This window comes from Neomonachus schauinslandi, chromosome 1, assembly GCF_002201575.2.
Source record: "Neomonachus schauinslandi chromosome 1, ASM220157v2, whole genome shotgun sequence".
Classification (NCBI taxonomy): Eukaryota; Metazoa; Chordata; class Mammalia; order Carnivora; family Phocidae; genus Neomonachus; species Neomonachus schauinslandi.
This window is the reverse complement of record NC_058403.1, coordinates 192,082,601-192,104,881: the sequence shown is the minus strand read 5'-3', so window position 1 is coordinate 192,104,881 and position 22,281 is coordinate 192,082,601. Positions and strand designations below refer to the sequence as shown.

General features: G+C 45.3%; 1 protein-coding gene across 1 annotated transcript in view; it reads left to right on the top strand.

Annotated features, from left to right (window-relative positions):
• The window catches only part of CACNA2D3 (calcium voltage-gated channel auxiliary subunit alpha2delta 3), an 856,949-nt gene that overhangs the window by 629,079 nt on the left and 205,589 nt on the right, over nucleotides 1-22,281 (top strand). The window contains exons 15-17 of the mRNA XM_021694907.1: nucleotides 7,724-7,795; nucleotides 9,082-9,162; nucleotides 18,067-18,141. Coding sequence (XP_021550582.1) covers nucleotides 7,724-7,795; nucleotides 9,082-9,162; nucleotides 18,067-18,141 — 228 coding nt within the window. The remainder of the gene's footprint in view (nucleotides 1-7,723; nucleotides 7,796-9,081; nucleotides 9,163-18,066; nucleotides 18,142-22,281) is intronic.

The window sequence follows — 22,281 nt, the reverse complement described above, 5'->3', positions numbered from 1 at the left end:
TGGAAGATTTACTTATTCTTGTTTCTTCTTATTTCCCACTGCTACCTTGTCAATGCCTTATATTATTTAGGATTCAGGCATCTTCCACAAATGTTGAAAGATGCCGGTGCAAATGCGGATCTAAACAACGGTTGGTGTTCTTAAATTGTCTAGATTTTAAAAGGGTAGCAGTTCATCAGAGTAGCATCATAAAAGGCAGATAATTCATATTGCTTACATGAAAGAACCAGCTCTAAAAATGCCTGCTTTTTCTAAATCTCTTATATAAAAAACATCTAAAATACTGATAATCAAGCATAATATGTTTAACTCAGACTATAAAAACTTTATTCTCATAGCATTTTCATGTCAAAGTATTACCATAGTTTGTTTAAAGGACTATTTTGATCTTTACGCAAAAAGATTTGTTTGAATAGGATTATTATTATTTTTTAAGGCATTAATATCCATTGCAAGAATATGCTGTTGGGTGATTTTATTTATAAAATGCTGTCGGTAGATGAAATTTATGGGGATGTCCTTTTTATTAAAATTTTCAACCATACAGAAAAGAGATTAAAAAAAAAATCAAAGATACACAGATATACTACCAAAGGTGATTTAGAAATCTTCTGGCTTTATCACTGGAACAAGCTATTCTTTCTTTCTCTTCTCATTTCAAAGTGGCTTTTTAGGTTATTGAACAAGTGAATTTTTAAATATGCATATGTGTGTAAAGCCTCTCATTTAAAACTGACCACTATTGAAACAGCTAGTAAATTTCACGATTATCACTAATAGCTGTGGAGATCTAAATGAGAGTAAAATTCAGAGTCAGACTATATTAACATCAACCAAGCAGATAATGCTGATACTGAGCACTGATACTTTTCAAGCGTAAGATGCACCAATAGGATTGAGTTTCCACATTTCAGTGGCTTGCACCTGTTCTTCCTCTGGAGAGTGTCTGCATCTCCAGCAGGAGATGTCTCCAGGACAGAAAGTTAAGACTCATCATTAAGTATGGCTCTTACTAGTTTTCTTTCCCTGATCTCTGTTCAGTATTGAAGATAAGGATGTTGGGATGAGGGAAGGAGTGGGAAAATTGGGGGAAGGGCCATAGATAGGCATTGAAAGGGTAGATATAGAGGACTTTTTGGTCTGGGAATAGGAGGCAAGGTCAAGGGATTTGTTCCTGTGGAGGGTCTCTACATGGCCACATACTCTGCTCACATCCCCTTTTAAAGGTCTCTGTTTCCCTGCTGTACTCCCTGGTGCTCTCACTAATTTGCAGAGTGTTATTCTGGTGGCTTTCTACACTCGGCCGGCCCCTTGCCATGGAGTGTGAAAACTGAAGGACATGGCTGCCATCTTGTTCCCATTGCCCCTCATCATGTGCTACCGAAAGAATGGCCCTCAGGGATTCCCAAGTCATTGGTAAACTTAAGCTCATGGAGAGAGGAAAGAGAAAACCTCCCCCTTCCTGCACTCCTTTGTCACATTCTCAGATCCTGCACACCTTAAAGAATCAATCTACTTTCAAAATGTGTCATCTTCTATTTAAAGATGTACACAGCTGTGTTTTTTCACCTCTTGGTACTATTTTTGTCTCTGTCAAGCTACAGGTCATTGACAGAACCATGAGTTTATATAGCCTGTCTTTGCTCCCACTGGGTGGAGAACTAAGTGACATTGCCTGCCTTTTAAGTACATTTTTATTGGTAAGGCTATCCTCTGGAAAAGGCTCATCTCCCAGGACCTTGTGCCTGCAATTCATCCCAACTGCCACTAGATGGTGGCAGTGTCTTTTCATGGAGTGCAGGTTGGTGTTCATGCCAGGTGTTGGAAGACACAGCAGAAAGCCAGCTGTGTACTCACAAATTATGTACACATGTATAAAATATTTATGTATTATGGTGTACATTTATATCATGTACTCCATTAACACAGTCAATATGTTGATTGACTTTAATAAGAAAAGAAGAACATATAAACATTAAAAGGGGCAACATACAGAAGAAATATCTTTGAGAAGAGTTGGTGAGTTGGCCTTTGTTCTTGGCTTAGAGCCATTCTCTTCCTGAGCTGCGTTCCCCATTTCTGCACAAACTTCTATTTGAGCCCAAGCCTCCAGGGCTGAGCAGCGATGGCAGGAAGCTCTGCTGAAAACCACCTGTCAGCCCTCAAATGGGCTGTCTGCCATGCTGCCCTTACCTCGTTCGAATGCCTTCTGAAGGCCCAGCTCCAGCTCACCTTCTTTCTCAAGGGTGTGGCCCTTACCCCCAGAGGCCTCCAGCTGCAGGGGACTCAGGGTCCTGCCACTGGTCCTGGCAAGCTTCCTGTGAGTGGAGACGTGAGGGAGGCAACACAACAGGTGTCTTTCAAATTGGAGGCTCCCCAGGCATCCCTGTAGCCACAACTGGTCCCAGTGGAAAGGGCCCTGCCAGGGCCCTGGCAGTGCCTGCAACCTGCCTCCATTCCTGTCCTCTTTCCCAGCAGGTCCTTGCATCTCTGTCAGAGCAGACTCTGGCTCTGCAACTTCTCATTCGGGTCCTTTTCTCAAAGCAGACTATTCGTTATCAGAGTCTATTTGTTATCCAAGTTTTACAAAAAATCCTAATGACAATAATTTTGATGCCATCATAATGAGTCCTTATTTTCCCCAGAATACTGCCCACAGCCATTCAGTATTTGGGTACTTTAGGGATACCTAAATTTCCTCCCTTGTGGAAAGGACACACAACCACTCATCTAGAGGTTGTTGGGGCCATCTTCCATTTGGCCTTTCCAGCCTCAGCAAGGTCTCCCTGTGGGGGTTGTACAAGGTACTTGGGACCACCTCAATGGGTATCTAGAGCTACCTGGGTCATTTATGGTCAAGATGGGCACTTGTGCAAGTCAGGATTCTTCTGTTATAAGAGTTACAAATCCAATCCTTGCTCATTTGGGCAAAAAGAAAAACAAAAACAAAAACATTGCCTCAAGGAACCCAATAATGGAAAACCGCTTGGGTGGAGTTGAGCCTAGGGATGAAGGCATCCAGGGGCTGGTTCCCTCCCTCCCTGTCCCCCTTCCTCGCTCCCTCTCCCTCCCTCCCTTGGGACACTACACACACACACACACACACACACACACACACACACAAACACATTTCTTCTCCTGTCTCTGGGTTGACTTTATTTTCCCAGTCCCTTTTCTATGGGGCAAGGACTTGGTTGTCAGGCTTACATTCTTCTAGTCATCCGCAAAGGGAAGTAGAAAGTTTTTCCTATTAACTCCAGATGGGAAAAAAAAAAAAAAAGCAGGTGGCCTGGGCAGGGGGTGTGTGATGTATGTGTGTGTGCGTGTGTGTATGTGTGTGTAGTGTCCCTGTTGGCTCAGCCTGGGTGTGATGCCCAGTAACATGCAGGGTGGGAGAGGTTCGTTGCCAAGAGAACCTTGTGGAGGAAAGGGATGAAGAGGATTTCTCTAAAGAAAGTGGGTAATATTTGCACAAAAAAAGGGGGGTGGTGAAAAGTACTGGACACTTTTTAAAAATGTCTCCCCCTTCATTGTTCCATTGATCCATATTCTTAAGTTTAAAGCAAACGGATGAACTGCTCTGCAACAGGGAACTTGTCCCTGCTGTCATTACACTGTTTTTCAGGAAGCATTGTGAATCTGTCCTAAAAACCCCAACAGGTATCAGTAACTCCTGGGTGTTTTTACTTTAGTCTGGGTTAGTCCTGAAGAAGATAGCACCTCTGCTCACGTGACTGCCTGGCCCGGCCAGCATTTCTCCCTCTGTCCCATTGCTTTTCTGTCTCCTCTGGGGGACTTGGGGTTCCTGGTGTGTAAGACCTATGTCTCCTGCCTGGGTGTCTTCCAGCACATGGCATGGAACTTGGCACAGAAGCTGATGCTCAAGGAATGTTTCCCAAGGGAGTCAGTGAATGATAATGACTAGCCCAGCAGTGCCCCTGGTGGGAAACGAATCAAGCGTCAGGAGTGGAAGGAGCCCTGGCACCACTGCATGTAACTCACACATGAGTCCAAATGCATATTCATACAAGCCCACATGCATGATTAACTTGGGAAGCTGACAGGAAGCAGTCAATCTGTTGAGCAAGTTTGTGTTTTATAAACCAGATGTTTGGTATTATTATTCATCATTTCCTTTGATACCAGAACAGTCCCCATTTTGTAGCATAGGAAATGAAGGATATGGAATAATATACACTTATTATACAACAGAGCACCACAACCAACCATTTCGGAGGCCTGTTCAAAGCCTGGGCAAATGCAGTGGAATGGCAGTTCATTTTAGGATTCCCACTTGGGCTTAAGTTAATAGGATTTTACCCAGATGGACCACGGTGACCCCCCTCTCCCATTCCTACCCTTTGGAACGTGAGTGTTGACTCTGTGTCTGCGTTTTTCTCGGAAGCCATGTGTATGAATCATAAGCAGCTCTTGCCTCAGCAGCTACTACAGGTTAGGGGGCACAGAAAAGCAGGGACCCCCTAGTGTGTGGGGACAGAGGGTGTCTGGCCACGGTTGGCTCCCTAACTCCTGCTTGGTGGTCTAGACACAACGCCTTTGCCCCTGGCTGCTATTTCCTATGGCAGGAGTACAGAAAGACTTTTGATTGTAAAGCGCTCACAGTGCAAATTAACTTTCACATGTTTCTTCTCCATGAAATGCTCAAGATTCGCAGACCCAGATCTGTGAGACTGGGAGAGATGGGGCTGGTGGGTGCAGAGGAGCATCTTAATGTCACGCACTAGTATTCCCGGGCTCCGCCAGCCCTCGTGGCCATAGTGGTGAGCTGTACACATCAAGAAGGCTCCAGGTTAAGATTCTGGCCAAGCCAGTCCAGAACTGCCCTGGAGAGAGAGCATGTCCTCCCAGCACAGTGGCTAGACTGAGCTCACGGCAGTTCCTTTGTTTACCAGAGGCTGGTTAAAAAATGAGTGGTTTCTGTACACATGCAACATTATGGGGATTTTTTTTTTTTTTGTAAGGTAATGATGGGCCGTAATTACTTTTGGAATTAGCCTCTGAGTGAAGTTGATACTATGTGCTGGCTTAATATTTGGAAGTTAGTTTCCCATGATCTTGTATGTGTGCCAGAATGATTACCAGTGACTTATAACTGAGTCTTACTGGTTGCAGGAGAAAGCTTCATTTCTCATTATTGTTGGTGGTATGTTTTGATTTCATCCATGATACATGTTGGCATCGCTTGAAATTTTGATTTGAGTTGCAAAGTGGAAGTTGCCCGGGGTTATGGATCAGCTCAAATCAGTTTTCTATATAGCATTGAGGATTAATCAAGGAATCAGGACATGGGGAGATATCCAATCCTAAGAGAGGTATTTATGTGGGTTGGTTCTGCCTTTGAAAATGGCCTTCCCTACCCCCAATGGTGGCCATAGGATACTTGAAGTATTTTTAGCAAGATGTTGGAACCATGTCTTCACAAACTGTCATTATCATCTCATAGTTAATATTATTTAGTTATTAATATTATGATGTAGTAGTAAGTTTGTTGTCTTATTCTCACACCCAAATTAGGCTGCCCCAAATAATAGATTACATGATTACCACATGTATCACTCAGGGCTCTCCAGAGAAAGAGAAGCATAGGGGATAGATACATTTTTCTTTCTATCTGTAGGATATATATCATATATATGGAGTGGGGGAGAGAGAGAGATTGATTGTAAGGAATTGCCTTGCACAGTTGTGGGGGCTGACACATTGGAAATTGGTAGGGTGTGTTGGCAGCCTGAAAGGTCCAGGAGGAGGGGATGAAGGCAGTTGGGAAGCAGAATTCCTTCTTCCTTCGGGGACCTGTTTTTTTCCTCCTAAAGCCTTGAACTGATTGGAGGAGACATACACACATTATGGAGGGTCATCTGCTTTATCAAAGGTTGCTTATTTAAATGTGAATCACATCTAGAAAGATACATTCAGGACAGCATTTAGACTGGTGTTTGATCAAAACACTGGGCACCATGGCCAAGTTGACACATAAAATTAACCATAACACCATAAATTTCCAACCCTTGAGTGAACATGCGATTCTTGCCTCATCTTGTTAGTCATGGAGGAATACAGGTCCACCTTGACAGAGATGGCTAAAACATGTCCCCATCTGTCTCTGGTAGGAGCCCTTCCCTATGCCTACAAGCTTCTCTTAAGCTATCATGAGTACTGATGGTAGAAAGGATTGCCTTATAATAATGCTCCTTGAATTTTAGTATGCGTACTAATTATTAAAACATTCAGATTCAGAGGGTCTAGAATGGGGTTCAGGATTATTCATTTCTAACGCAGTCATGCTGCTGTTCCATGAACCATGTTATATCCTATATACCCTATAGCTTGAAGAATCCATTGAAAGAACAAGATGGATGGAAGATGGACTGAGTTTGATGACCTCTTCTCCAAAGGCCAGCCAGTCCATGGAGACCTCAGTCCGTGGGGGCCCTTAGTTTTTAGAATCTTCTCTTTAAAATGCCTCTTCCCAAGAAGATTGAGGGAACAATACCTGATTTTTCTATGGAACTAAAGCTATGGAGAAGTACTCACACATCAGAAAACACTGTCCACTGAAGATAGTGGATTCTCATTCACAGATGGTTTCATGTGAGGCTAGAATGGGCCAACTAGAAAGGATCTCTCTCCCACCAGACTTGCTATGGTAATTTGGGTCCCTGTCAGAAGTGTCACATGCCTTGGTCTCACTCTGGACTCTGCTACTTACTAGCCACATGACCTTGCAGGCATGGAAAAGAAACCAGCATCCTTTGAGCACGTCCTTATGCCAGGCACTGTGCTGGGCAGTTTCACGTTTTATCTTCATAGCAACAATGCTGGGGAATAATTGGCATTATTTCCTATGAGGATATGGAGGCTTAACAAATACAGCTAATAACGATTGAAAGCCAAGGTTGTCTTGGACCCAAGCCTACTGTGGTCCTGGACTCTGTTTCCCCATTTGTTATTGGGGCGGGGTAGGGTTCCTGCCTATCTCCAAACACTGTGTGAAAAGCAGATGTGATGCTGAGTCTCAATGCTTTTGTATGCAATTCAGATGGTCCCAGAAGTGTATTGTTTGCCCTCCTTCAAGGGTTGTTATTCCAGGAGAAATATTTAGCTTCTTAGCAGTGATTTTAAGGATCAGATGATAAAGCTATTTGTTGTGTTTTGGTTTTGTTTTGTTTCCTGTCTGGGACTGGCACACAGAGATGTGTAAAGGTACCAAAAGGCCTTGACTCAGCTACCTCGGGGAGAATAAATGATTCCAGATTCCATTGTTTCCAGCAGGGCAGGGGCAACTCATAAAACCCCTTATGCTCATGTTTTCTGATCCTCAATTTTCAGATTAAGGAGAAGCATTGGTATTGCACGTAAATGTCTGCAAAGTAAAAGGATAAAATCAATCTGTGGTCATAAAATGAATCACTAAGATCCAAACCAGGGTTTCTTTGAACCCAAAGGGCTGATTGCAGTAACAGATCAGCTGGACTGACTGACTGCGACTGACTTTGTTTCCCCAGATATGGACTGGGATCCTTATCTGCTAGTCAGAGTAGAGGGACGTTGCACTCTCTTCTAGGCTACTGGCCTGAGTAGGCAGTGGTCCATTCCCAATGGCCTTGGTCAGGAAACTATGAGAGCCAGTCAAGGGCCATGGCCACCAGCCATCTGTTGTTTCCAGATCATTCCCGGGTAACTGACTTCTCTCTCCATCCAGCTTGCCGAGGATCAGGGCCTCGTCCTGATGACCACGGTCGCCATGCCTGTGTTTAGTAAGCAGAATGAAACCGTGAGTACAGCAGCCATGTTCCTGCGTGGTGCTAGGAGGGTTGCCGTCTCAGACACCCTCTGACTCAAGCTCTGGTGACCTTTCTTTATTTATGTTAAGTTAGGATGGGGGATCTATCACTTTTCCTCACTTTTAATTCTGTTGTTAGAATCACAACATCAAGAATAGACGAGAGGACTTCTGGGAGATGTCATGTGACAGTATGCAGCACTTTTCCCAAAATTAGGTGTGAAATGACCAATGGAAGGCAAAACCCAGAGAGAATCCTTGTGTGTGATTGGATGACCCCTTCCCGATGTATAGCGACCAGCCCTGTGTTAGTTTCCTTGGGCTGTGTTAACAGAGGATCACAAATATGGGGTGGCTTAAAACAATAGAAATTTATTCTCACAGTTATGGAGCACTGAGAAGCCCAAAACCATGGCGTTGGCAGGGCCGTGCTTCCTCAGAAGGCTCTAGAAGATCCTTCCAGTGCCTGGATGTTCCTCAGTTTGTGGCAGCTCTGCCTCTATCTCCACGTGGCCTTCTCCTCTCATGGGTCTCTCTGTCCCCTTATAAGGACACGAGTTGTTGGATACAGGGCCCATCCTAAATCCAGGATGATTTCGCCTTGAAGGGATTACACCCTGTTTCTAAAAAGCGTCACCTTCTGAGGTTCCAGGTGGATTTGAACTGGAGGGAAACAATGGACAGTAGCAATTTGTGTCTTCCTCCGGGAGGTCTTTCTGACCCCTACAGTTTCAACACATCACGCTGACTTTGGAAACTGGGACCCTCCCTAGAGGCCTATTCCTTCACCTTGGTCCTTGGTTCCAACATGCTGCTACAGGTGTGAGAGTTATTCCATCTTTCCCCCTGGGCGCCAGATGGCAGTGTAAATTGAGAGAGCAGTTAGGCTAAGTCTTTCCTGGAGAAAGCTTCCATAAAATAAACTGGTTAATGCTCATAGCCCCTAGCTGCTAAAACTTTTGTGCTTCTACACGTTAATTTTGAATTTTCAGGCGGGAGAAGAGATGTTTGGTAGGGCATCTTGATATGGGTGTGTGTGGAAAGGTACCATAGTGAGTGTTTGGCCTGAGAACCTACCATTTGTGTCTAGCAATATTTGCGGGTTGGGGTGGGGGATAGAAGAGGGGCCTCGTAGAAATCTGGGTTAATCCTCAATCTCTGGAAGCTTCGAAAAGGCACCAGACGGTGACCTGTTGTGTGTTGGCTTCTCACTCAATTCTGCTTCTTCCAGCAAAGTAACTCATTATTGTTGTTGATTACTGTTTGTTTCTCAGCAGAGATCGAAGGGCATTCTTCTGGGTGTGGTCGGCACCGATGTCCCAGTAAAAGAGCTTCTGAAGACCATTCCCAAGTACAAGGTAATGCATCACCTAATAGTCAAGGGCCAAGTGTCTAAGGTACTTTCACAACCTGCCATAGTGGTAATGAAAACAGGAAGGGAAGACACCCCTCTACTCTCTTCCTGGTTGGAAGAACAGTAACAGTTCTGGCAGATCTGAGTAGGTCTACATGTGCTGCCCAGGTTTTTATGGGTCCATGGGAATCTATATGTTTATGCAGGTCTACACAGGTCCTATATCTCTGATGGTCTTCTAAACCAGTCCTAACTCACCCCAATCTGAGGATCCCCTAAAATATGTTACTTCTTAGCAGGAACCCAATGAGGCACAAAGAGAAATGGTCTCTGACTCTATTGCTTGAGTATTCCCTCTATCTTGGAAGGTAATTGTGTACATACCAATTAATACTCTTTTCCTAATTCTAAATTAAAATCCACTAAGACAATCGTAAGTTTCTTTTTTTTAACTCTGGGTGTAATCGAGGGGGTAGAGTAGGTAATTTTGGAACAGAGAGGACACAGCAAGCCTTAGTGGGCCACTGCTTTGGGAGCCTAGACCAGCATAAGAGCATGGCAAGGAGAAGGAGCACAGATAGAAGGGACTCAGAATTGGGGTGGACATGCCTGAACCCTGCTCTGCGTGCGAGGCCAGCCCTGCATCGGGGAGAGACGGAGGCCACACTTGCCCCTTTATCCAGCCCACACTGCATTCCCGGCACTCTGTTCCCAGCACTGTTCCTTCAGTTCATTTAGTTCTTCTACATTTGGGACAGAGGTGGCTCTTGTGGGCCATCCCAATGCCGCCGCCCTCAGCCAGGCCTAACTCTGTCCCCGTGAGAACAGGCATCCCCAGCTCCAGGTGACTTCCCAGCTGTCTGTGGACTGGAATCTGCCCCATCTGGGGCAGACGGGCCCCACACAAGCATCCACCCCAAGCTGATGGATGGCACCGGCCCCTAGGCTGATGGCAAAGGGGTGGCAAGCCTCCACGAAGGTGACTGGTGGCAGTAGCCATCTGGGGGTCCAAGAGAATGACATCAATTGGTCCTTATGTCCTCTGGCTGCTCAAGGTACCCTGCCATGGTTAGATCAGCACTTGAGTGAAATCAGAGCAACGGACAGAGCACTGGACATACCAGGGGCCTGGTTTCCACCACAGCCAGGCTCTAGGCTCCAGGTCCTTTCAAGCCGTGTTGTCCTAACAGCCTGTCCTCGTACCAGCTGCACCTTGATGAGCTCCCCTAACCCTGGCCTGAGCAGTCACATGCGGCATCATAAGTTGAGATGTGCTCATTGTATTTTTCCGATACACAAGTTAGCCAAGGGGAGTGACATGTCCTTTTAAAAAGATGACCCAGAGAGGCCTTGAACTCCATATGGAAAACTCTTAGTTGTTCCCTGTGGCAGCTCCATGGCAGAAAGTCCCCTGAAGCCCCACCACAGCAGTGCCTAACTGCCCAAGAGCTGGCTCTGTGTGTATGCAAGCGTGGGGGTGCAGGGGAGGGGGGCAGAGAGCAGCCCTGCTCCCGTCCTGAGAGGCGTTCATTGGATGGACACGGTTTCCCTGACTGCACAAGGGTCAAAACCACACCCGTGCCCTCTTCCCCCAGCCCTGGGCAGACTGGCTTGCCCATCTCTTCTTTGGTCCACTCTTGGATGGACAAAGACTCCCTTTGCCCTCATCTGGAGGCAGGAAAACTCCTTTGGGCCAGGAATCTGAGATTGTTGACTGGCTAACAGGGTCCCCTTCCTTACCACCTCCTTCCCTGACGTGCTGAGCCTGACTCACCACAGTTGTGAGAGGCCAGGGACCTTCTTGGGCCTCAGCAGGAGGAAGATAGTGGTTAGTGCTCTGGAAGCAGATACACCAGGATCCCAGCTCCAACACTGAGGAGCTCTGAGTAGACAAGTCTCTCAAAGCCTTAGTTCTTCTCTCCAGTGGTGATAACAATACAACCTGCTCACAGATGGGCATGAAGAATTGACCGTTACCATTAACTGGGAACAATGGTAACACAGTGGTCAAGGAGACAGGTCTGACCCATGGCCTCCGGGCCCTCTTCTCTGTGGATTACTGCCAGCAGAGCACTGTTGATACCTTTCCCATGCAGCTTCAGGCACCTGTGGCCTTCATACCCACTGAACCCTCGCTAAAATAGAATGCCCAACCAAATCATGTGTGAACCGAATGACTAGGTGACCACACTCTGGGATCCTCTGCCACCTTTAAAAATGGGGTTTTCCAAGAATTTTGAAAGACACAAGGAAAGGCTTAAAATACAAAGTCATATGCAGTAGGCAGTTGACAACAAGGACAGGCTTACCTTTGGACAGAGGGTCAGGACAAGAGCAAGCCAATGGCTCGGCCCGTCACCAGGCATCCCGGCAAACTCTTATCTGAGCAAGTCAGCTGAGCGGACCGCTGCAGCCAAATCGGGTCATCCCTCAGCGGGTTGGATGCAAAGTGAGAGATGCATAAAATGGCTGTTTACAAAAGCACCGTTTTGTGGTACCGGATGGTGTCTCGTGGTGTAGTATTAGCAGATAACATTTGCCAGGACTAGGCACTGTGCAAAGTGCGTGACCCACATGATGGTACCAGCTGCCTCTTAGGTAAGTGCAGTGTTCTTGTACCCATTCTGCTCCTAAGGATACTCAGGTTCATGGGGCTTCTGTCCACAGAGCTCAGGGCCACATCAATGGGCGGTGGTGAGTGTGATTTGAGCCAGGTCTGCATAACTCCTGGACCCCTGCACTTCAGGAATATCTAAGCCAGTCACGTAACACTTCGTGATTTGTTGCCATACTTATGTACCATCTGTACCATTATTTACATAATAGTCCATTTGTAAAGCCAGTGTCATCAGCCACGACAGAAGAATCGTAAAAAACAAAACAAAAAATTAAAGAAATAGTATTAAATGATGGCTTGATAATCTAAGGTTTTGAACTTGAGGTCTGTTCTCTCTTTTTTAAGGTAATATGAAAGGCAAGTGTTAAAGATATACTAAGTGGAAACTTTCTTTTTAATATAATTGGAAGGATGGAAGAAATTTAAAAAAAAGCTGGCTCTCACTAGTGATGCTGGCTAGTAAGTTCAATACCAGGCCCACATACCACCTAAAATCATCTTGCTCTACATTCTGGTTTTGTTTTGTTTGTTTGTTTGTTTTAAGAAAGTCAAACAGTGCATGGGAAGATGAAGGATAGCTGAGGAGTGAGCACCATGGGGATTATTCAGCCTGGGGCAATGGGCACCCCTGCCTTCTGGGGCTCCTCTCAGCACAGACACCAGCACCATGGCCACCATCCAGAAGCCCAGGGCCACCCCTACATAACAGCCCAGGCTTCTCAGAGTCCCTAGAGGGTCTGACTCTTCCCAGCACTTTCTGTCTGGCCCTTAGCGCCTGCTCCACCCCTAGAAGAGGAAACATCTTTGAACAAGCAAGGCATGTCTGTTCCCATATGCTGTTGCCATTTAGCTGATAAAATTAGAAAGCCACCTTCATAACAAGAGGAAATGAACTCTAACCTAAAAAGAACACTCTTGGTTGGGTAACTGAGATGACAAAGGCCCTCTGTCCTCCTGCCACCCTGGGCCTCTGACAATCTGCTTCATCCACCACCAAGGCTTCTACAGTTGGGAGTTAAGTTTCCAGAGGCATGATAGGGCAGCTGGCTGATCCTAACCCACATAGTACGTTTTGGAAACTGTGTAGCTCCTCCAGGGGCTGAAAGCCACGGGAATGAAGGAGGGATTTGAGGCCCCTAAAGACAGTGGACCTTACTTGTATTGAAATTCCCAAACCCAGATGCCCAGAATTCCCGGCTCAGTGTTGAAGAAAGGGCAGCCCATTTTAGAGAATGTTTCCAAACATTTCTTAAGCCTCTTATTTCCTATGAGAAAGTGTAGAAACTCAAGTACAGGGCCACCACTGGATATATGCCCAACAATCCTGACAGGAGGAACATGATAGGGAAGTGATAATGATGAGCCTATGCATCTGTCTGTCCTCAGAGTTTCCTCTACCAGGCATCGTGCTGAGCTCTTTACAGCACTGTGTCCCTTAATCATAGGTGGACGCTGCCATCACCTCCATCTATAGCTAAGGAAACTGAGGCACCCAAAGCTTAAATAACGTGCCAAGTCTCACAACTAGCAAGCCCGGATTTTAGCTGCTACTACCCTGAAGCCATTAGGAACAATAAATGGCAGTAATAATAGTAGCAGTTGAAATGATAGTTAAAATACTAAAAATAATATAAGAGTTAAAAATAAGACAATAAAACATTCATTGAGCTTTTTACGTGTGTTTGGTATGGTAAAGGGGTTTTAAAGGCCCCATTCCCATTGAATCATTACTATGCTTCCCCTGAATTGGGTGTCACTCGGCCCCATTCTTAGCTGAGGATACTTAAAATAACTTTCTCAGCATAACTCAGCTAATCAGAGATGAGTGAAATAAAATCTAACCACAGAATAGAGGACGATCGGCTACAGAAAATTCACCAGCGGTGCCTGAAGTAGAGGCGTTTCTGCTGCATGCTTCCCCCCAAGGGTCAGGCTGGGAAGTGGAAACACAGGTATGAGCTACCTGAGCCTGAGTCGGCCCTCCTCTGGTTCCCACAGAGAGACTTGGGAAATGGGGTGCACGTCAGCCCACGTGCTGAATAGGGGACAGCCACGGCTGAACAGGCTTCTCTCATCCAGGAGAAGAGCTCCAGGGAGCCGAGTGTGGATCACACCTTTTCCTCTTGATTAACACCTTGTAAAGATGAGTCAGCTCTTGGCTCTTGGGGTTTTCCCAGAAGATAGAATTCTTTCTTTTCCCTTAGCTTCATAGATTTTCCCACAAGCAATCAGACTTCCTGTAATTTTTATTAAGAATTCCAGACACCCTAGCAATAACTTCCAGACACCATAACCTCTGTTAACATAATGAGCCATTTTATAATTGGGTTCACTTCATTAGCCCAAAGGCTCTGCACTTGGAAGGGAAGCACCTCCTTCCCTGGGGTGTTGGACCACGAGGATCCCAGACTCCAGGAGAGCATGCTTCAGGATGAGGGCCCTTTGGGCAGCCCCAAGTGCTGGAAGGCCTTGTGTATGATTTGTTCCTATTACTCCATGGGACTGCATGGTAGAATGGACAGGAAGACTGGTTCTAGTTCAGATGAAACAAAAATTAGAGATTTCATCGGGATACTGATGTGTGGCCAACAATAAAGGCTGGGCATTGTCTTACTGTAAGCTTTTGGTTTTCTGAGAGGTTCATCCACAGAGTATGTTTTGAGGCTTACTCAGGATTTCTCTTCTTACATCTCCATTAGGTTATGTCCACATGCCACCAACCAAGCAACAAAACATTGTGATGTTTTGTTCTCCTGGGAAGGACTTTAGCCTGATAGTTTCTGAATGTCAGGATGACTTTCTCAGGTACAGCCTTGCCAACCACCCACTGTGCACCTGCTGTGGTACATCACCTTCCCCTTTTTGGCTCACTTGTATTACTTACTTTAGTTCAAACTTTAAAGAAGAACTAGACAATATTTGGGTAAAAGGATGAATGTTTTAAACACTCATGAACCTTACTGGAGCACGTCCCGTGTGCCAGATGTTATGCTAGGGGCTGTAGCAGTCAAAGATGAGTGAGATGCTCCATGCCCACAAAGAGCGCATTGTGATGGGGGAGGCACTGCCTCATTGAGAACAAGGCAGAAGAGAGAAAGAACCAGCTAGGGCTGAGAGGCAAAGAAGTAGGTGTCCCATTTTCATGCATAAGGGTGAAGGTAGTAGTGGAAACATTCTCAAGGTTTTATGGAAACATGGTATGGAAAGGACGGAGCAATGGGGAGAGTCAGGAGAGACTTTTTATAGGACATGATCCCGATGCTGAGCTTATAGCATGGGCAAGAATTAACTGGGGAAGATGGGAAGGAGAGGTGCTCTAGACAGCTGACATTTATGAATAAAGGTGTGGGTGGGAGAGAAAGCTGCAAGGGGGTTGTTGTCACTGCCATGTGCCCTAAGAAGCAATGCGTGGAAGGACGTAAAGATGGGTAGGGACCAGGACCCAGGAGACCTGATGGATTTTATCTTACACGTGAAAGAGGTCTTTAATGGTTTTATACGGGGGAGCTACAGGGTCACAGTTGTTTTGACCTTGATCGATCCGGTGGATAGCTTCGTTGGGGCCTCTGTTTGAGGCACGAAGAGCAGTTAGGACCATTGTGGAAATCTATCACATTAAGTCTACATGGATGGTGGGTGGGGAAGCAGCAATGAATTTGAGTAATTTCTGCAAGAAAAAGTAGTGATTACTTGGATTAAGAAGTTGGGGATGAAAGAAAGAAAGAAGTCTAAGGCTGATGCTCTAGTTTCTAACTTAGGAGCCTGGGTGGATGGATGGTACTCCCACAGAGAGAGAGGAGCAGAAAGAGTAGCACCCACCATGTTGGGCTGGGTGAGTCTGAGGCACCTGGGGGATGTCCAGGTAGAGATGCCCAATACACTGTTGGACACTTGGACCTGCCAGTGAGGGGAGAGGCTACGGGCTGGAGCACAGACCCAGGGATCAGCAGCATCCAGGTGCTTGCTGAAGCGTATTGGGGAAGAGAGCTAAAGCAGACAAGGGGCTCTGGGGATAGAAGCTTGGGGGAAAAGAGTGCTTGAGGGTGGGCAGAGGATGAGGATCCTATGAAACGGAGGATACCTGGGTGTACAGGGCCTGGAAGCTGAGGGAATAGAGAGTGTCGGGAGGGAGGGCAGTCGGCCAATACAACTGGGAACATTCAAGAGAGCTTTCTGTAGGGCAGGGCCAGCCATCAGGTGGCCAGTGGCCATAGTAGAGAAGGGAGTTCTGGTGGCTTCTTGGTGTGGGGCAGGGGCACAGCAAAGGCAGATTCCAGTAGGTGGCACCAATGAGCAACAGGGGTGGGGATAGCAGTTGGACAATGAGTGGAGGATACTGGGTGGGAAGTCAGCTCAGCCTTTGCATTCCAGGGGAGGAAGCAGGGTTTAGGTCAGCTATGTGGGATCTGCGCTCAAGTCCATTCCCTTCATTGTTTCCCACTTCCTCCTTTTCCACTTTCTCCCTTCCCTGCTCCTCTTCCGGCCATCCCAACCACCAGCTTGACCACATGGTTTGACTTCGGCCATCATGGAGGCAGGCATGAAATAATCAAAGTCTTGCTTGACGGATATCTTGATTCCTTATAATCAACCTCACAAATAATAGTTGTCATTTTGATTAGTACCATACAAGAAAAGTAGAGTTTAAAGAGAGCATATACAAGGAGTTCTACCTTCTTCTGAATATTACCTCCTACAAGCAAACCAAGAACTGAAGTAACATGCGTTAGAAGGCACTGAATGTATTAGCTGACTATAAAATATCACTGGTCAAATTTTGAGTTTGCATTTCTAATCAAATACCACTTTTGCCTTTAATGGAAAAAAGTCAAACTCTCTGAGTCCTTTTTGACCCTTGGAGTCTGTATTAAACTGGGACATAATAATGGTAATTAATTCATTGTTGACTGTGTCTGACATTCATTTTTCCAAGAGACAAGATGAAAGAGATGATATACATCTCAAAGGATAGGAAATCTCTGGTTTATCTTTCACAGAATAATGAAATATACTTTATCATTAGAGTCTTGTAGAATCTTATTAAGACTTGCTGTGCAAGGTAACTCCAGGAGAAAATGTCTGTTGCCCTTGACGACCACATGCATATTTGCTTTATGTAATGCAAGGGAAACTTTTAATTGTTGGTGTTAAATCCTCTGAAGTTAATTCCACATCACCTTGACGTTAAGCTAACAAGCAGACAGGGTCATTCTTGGTTTGTAAACTCTGTTGTCTGGATCATTTAATAGTATCATATTCAAAAATGTGAGTGGCAGAGAATTTGAAAGAAAAGGAACAGTGAGGGCTCAGAACTATGAAATAACTTGTCGGAAAAAATAGAGGGTTTTTTTTCTTTCCTCTCCCCTTTCACTACTCTGGCAAAGTGGGTTACATTTTCTTTCTTCAGAGAGAGATCAGTATGGGTTTTATGCCAGGGGCCGTTTTAATACATGAATGATTTGTAGGTAAATTTATTGTAGCCAATGGGTGCAGTCAACTGTGTAATAGAAATATTGTCAAAAAGCTGGGATTATTATTTAAATAAGTGCAGTGTTAAATTTGATTACATACTTTTTAAAGCTAATAAAACATTTCATTGCTCTCAAACTATTTCCCATAGTCCCATTTAGTCAGAAAACATAAATTAAGTGAGGCTCTGCATAGAAAATGACCCAGGCTTTGTGTCGATGGAAGCATGCATGGAAAAGCTTGGCAGCCTCCAAATTTAAAGACGAAAGGATATAAAAAGGGGTTGGCAGGCTCCTGTCTGGGCTGGTGGGGACACTTTTATCCTTGAAGAATTATGGAAAATGACTGCCTCGTGCATGCTCGAGATGGCCCCTATGGGTGTGGACTTGTACGAAGTCTAGATGTGATCAGAGGAGGCCTCCTCTTTGCTCTCCTTATCATGGGGAGATGGAAGACACCCATGTGGCTAAAACTCTGTTTGCTTGACAGAGGGTCTTACCAGAAACATCAGCTACTTTCTTTAAAAAAAAAAAAAAGGAATTGTTTTTGTTTTAAATAAATCAAAGTAAGGCCCTTTGATGCCAACATGGGGATGTGACATTTTAAATTGTGCTATTTGCTGAGCTTATCCTGTGACAGGTCTTCATTTCTACCAAATGTCAAGGATCAACGCCTTGCATTCATTTTAATGAAATATTGTGCTGATAAGGATTATGAATGCCAAGTTTAAGCTGTAAATTACTAAATGTCGGGCTGCTTTATGCTTTGTGAATCCACCAGGGAGCCAGATAATGAAGGTTTCTTTCTCACTTCTTCTTACAGTTAGGGATTCACGGTTATGCCTTTGCAATCACGAATAATGGATATATCCTGACGCATCCAGAACTCAGACCACTGGTAAGAGAAATGCCTGTTTCTATGTTTCTCCTTTTATGATTTTAAGAGATTTTCTTCGGTTCTACAGTGATGACACTTTGCATCAGTGTTTATTTTGAAAGTTCAATTTATAGTATTTTGACACATAATACATAAGTGATGTAGGATAAATATATTTACTATCATTCTTTTATATATAAATCAGTATATATCTATGTACATTTTTAAATTTATTTCACATCTGCCGACACATGCAAAAAATTTTTAACTCTAGACATTTAAACCCATCATAATGGGTACCTTTATATAACAAATGATCTCTCACACTCCAACGAGACCCACTTATTACAAGTTACACTGGACACAACAAATTAGACCCAGGATCCCTGGAAATTCATTACGGTGGGATTTGCCCCTGAATTCCATGGCCTAAGCTCAGTGCCTCCTGTGTTGAAGATATTCAACAATGTCTTTTTTGTTTAATCTGAACAGTGGAGATTTTCTCCGTTCCCTGCCTAAGCCATATCCAGTAGCATTGTTTGGTGACCTGATGTGTAAACCATTTTCCTTCTGAAATGAGTGGGGTCAGGCCAGATCCAGGACAGCCCATGGTGTCCTTGTCCACCCTGCCCCCTGGGGAGAGGCTGCCTGGAGCACTGTGTTGAGGAGGAGTCCAAGGGGCAGCCAGGCTCAATGGTTGGGAAGCGCTGGGCTGCTGATAGTCTCCCCTGCAGACTCTGGAGGGACGTTGGCGGTGAGCGTGTTTGCTGTCTCTGGTCTAGTTTCAATGTGCTGAAAGAAGGACAGCCCTTTGGGTTTGAGTGTGTTTAGCTAATTTTACAGAAGATATAAAGTCATAAAAAATAATACTGTACACTCTGCTTTTGAGAGTTAAGAAAGTGTAGGTGGTTTTGTACAGCCAAACACACCCGTGTTGGCTTGCACCCACCCACCCCACACATTCTAGTTTCTTTCATCGTGATCAGAAAATAGTGGCCCAGGGTCTGCTGGGCAAATGTTTGCTGGGGCAGCATCACAGGGACCAGTTTGCTTCTCCCATGGATCCTTGTCTAGAAAGAGCTCATGTTTGAACGGCATCATCATCCAACTTTGCTCTAATCGCCATGCTCTTTATGGAGTCTTGGCCACGTCATGTGGATCTCATGTGCATGCTTTAAGATGGGACTTATGGTAATATTTGATTTCAACAATCTTTTTATCAGAAAAGGGTTGCATTAACTGGTTAGCTGATTCCAAATGTAACTCAGAGGGATTGAAAAGTCTGATTGAAAAAGCTATTAATTTCTTAAGGATGTTTAAGTCTAAAAATATTTTTAAGTCTAAAAAGCTTAACCTGTTACCCATGTCCAAGCCACTCGGGGTTGTCTATTGCGGGTGAGAGGAATGACGTGTTTGTGGTGGAATATGGGCTCCTAGTGCTTATTTATTACAAATTGGAGTGGAACAAAGTCAATAAAACAATCAAACCTGGATCCTCTGCCCTTGAATGAATTAGCTTCCTATTTATCAGCTTTTTAAAAATGAATGAACTGGAACCAGGCATCAGAAGCCACCAAGGTAACTTCTCTCTCTCTGTAGCAATGGACATGAGCAGCCCCCACCTGTGCAGTTGACTCACAGTGCCTTCCTGGTCCTTTATATCTGCTGGTCATGCAACACATGGCTTGTTTGCAAATAGTCCATCTGATAGACTTTCCAGAGCTGTGGCCACTGAAGGGGCAGACAAAAGGCTTCTAGAAAAGCAGGGCAAGCAGCCAGCACCCATCATCCCATGACAGTGCAAGTGCTCACAAATACAAGTCCTTTCTGTTCTTCTCACCGCTAAAACACTGTAGTGAATGGTTTCACCAAAAGTGATGGCCAGGGTCAAGTTCCCATGAATGGGATGGCCCAGGCAAATGCCCCAGCCTCTCACCTGTGAAAATCCAAACCAGATGGACCACTGTGCAATTGATCCATGATAAGAACATAAGGGGTGCCTCTGGGTGGCTCAGTCAGTTGAGCATCTGACTCTTGGTTTTGTTCAGGTCATGATCTCAGGGTCATGAGATGGAGTCCTGCTTCAGGCTCCGCGCTCAGAATAGAATCTGCTTGAAGATCCTCTCCCTCTGCCCCTCCCCTCACTCTCTCTTGTGCGCATGCTCTCTCTCTCTCTCTCAAATATAAAATAAATCTTTACCAAAAAAAGAACACAAGGAATGGCCAGGCCATTTATCAATCTCTGACCCTGATTTCATGAGGTACTTAGGAGTGGTTTGGAGTGATGCCAACCATTGAGGATTACATGAACGAATCCACCCGAGTGTGATCGATAAGTGGATGTGGACTCTCCTTGAGTTTTACATTTTCCTCTTGGACAAAAGACAGCGGTGAAGTGGGATGAACTCAACTTTAGCAACACACAGGTTGCCCTTGACTCTTGTCCTGCCATATCCTGTCTTTGTGACTTTGGGTAAGTCACACAGCCTCTCTGAGCTTCATTTTCTCTTGGGATCCTGCCATAACCATAATGTAGAGATCACAGCTTTGTTGTCAGAGTAGATGGGATAATGCATGCAGAAAGCCTGTGTGACAAGCAGGCCCTGGGACATCATGGGGACAGTGGTGGTCCCACCAGCTTCCTGTGTCTGTTATATTGCTGGCTCTATCGATCTGTGCTCAGCTGCTATAAAAGTTGGAGGATGTGGTGGTGGTGGATACTTTGGAGGATCTAAAGAACACTTTTTGATGATTCGGTTGCTCCAGACTGTTACGATAAACGTTGGCGAGGATTGTACACATGCACACACACAAGCACGCATGCGCACAGTGTCAGTTTCCTAGGCCAACTGTGGTCTGGAAGACAGGTAGATGACAGCTGTACCATGAGGTTCTTTGTGAGCTCTCCCATGTGCGGAAACTAAAGTTCGTTGTTGTTGTTTGTCTGTTTTCAAAGTATCAATACAAGTAATAGTAAGAATTGTGGTAACGGAAGAGTGATAGGTCAGCTAGCTAAGCGTCCGTCCACGTGGATGGAACTCTCCTGGTGCTGGCGTGCACGAGTGGTCAGTTCATCTTGGTTTTGCTTACCCCCACAACAAAGGCAGAACGTTTTTCCCCTTCCTTTTCCCTAAGCACCAGCCCCCTCAGCACACAGGAGGGACTCAGGAGGTGAGCCAAAGAAGGGACCCTTTAAAGCTACTGTTCGTTTCCACTTCTTTTGGGTCCTTCTGGAAAACGTTACTTGTGAGCTTGCCCTGGAAACCAGGCATCTGCACCGGACATCAGTCTCCCCTGATCAGACCTCTCCCGCACAGCTAGGGACAGCCAGCCGTGCTCCCCTGGCTACCTGGGGCAGGGAACCCTCCTTCCAACCCAACTCGCCTCTCCCACGCCCTCATGAGTCCTGATTATAAATGGACGTTGCCCTTGGTTCTGGCCAGGCCTGCCAGATTCGCATGGCGGGTGTGAGTGTGGGGTTGTGGCCAGCATGGGAGGATGGCGCAAGCTCACTTAGAATAACTCCAATTCCCTCTCCCTCTGCCACCGAGGCTATTTCTTGCCCCTGCAGCCAGAGGAAAGAAGTGGGTTTCTCTGAAGCACAATACCAATATTTTTCTAATTTGTCCAATAAAATCTTCCCCTTGAACTTCATGTTTGGCTTGATTTTATCCAGTATTTTCTTTAATCTTGTGTGATTTGGGTGTGAATCATGAGGCGTCTCCAAAAACAGCTCAGATATAGGAGCCTTCACTCAGACTTGCTTTCATTTCATTGGCAAAACTGCCAATGAATACTTTTCTGTTGATAACCGGGCTCTCTTTAGTCTTTCTCCAAGTGTTTCTCTACCTCTGTATCCTTGCTACCACCTTGTGACTTCTGGAAGACTAGCGTTCATGCAGCACACCTTTACCTGGGTCCAGGTGCGCTGGGTCCCGTGCTGGCCTGGGGGCCACATTGCTGTCTTCCAGTCCCTCGTGGTGGGGGAGTGGGACAACATCACAGCAAGAGGGACTCAAATTAGACCTGGAGGAATGCTGTTTGAGTAGTTCTTAGACATCTGGAAGTTTTCTTCTGGATCTTTACCACCCTTTAACATTCAGGTTAAAAAATATTTCAAAGTATAGTTACTGTTAGATTTCGTTTTCTCGTGCTTTATTT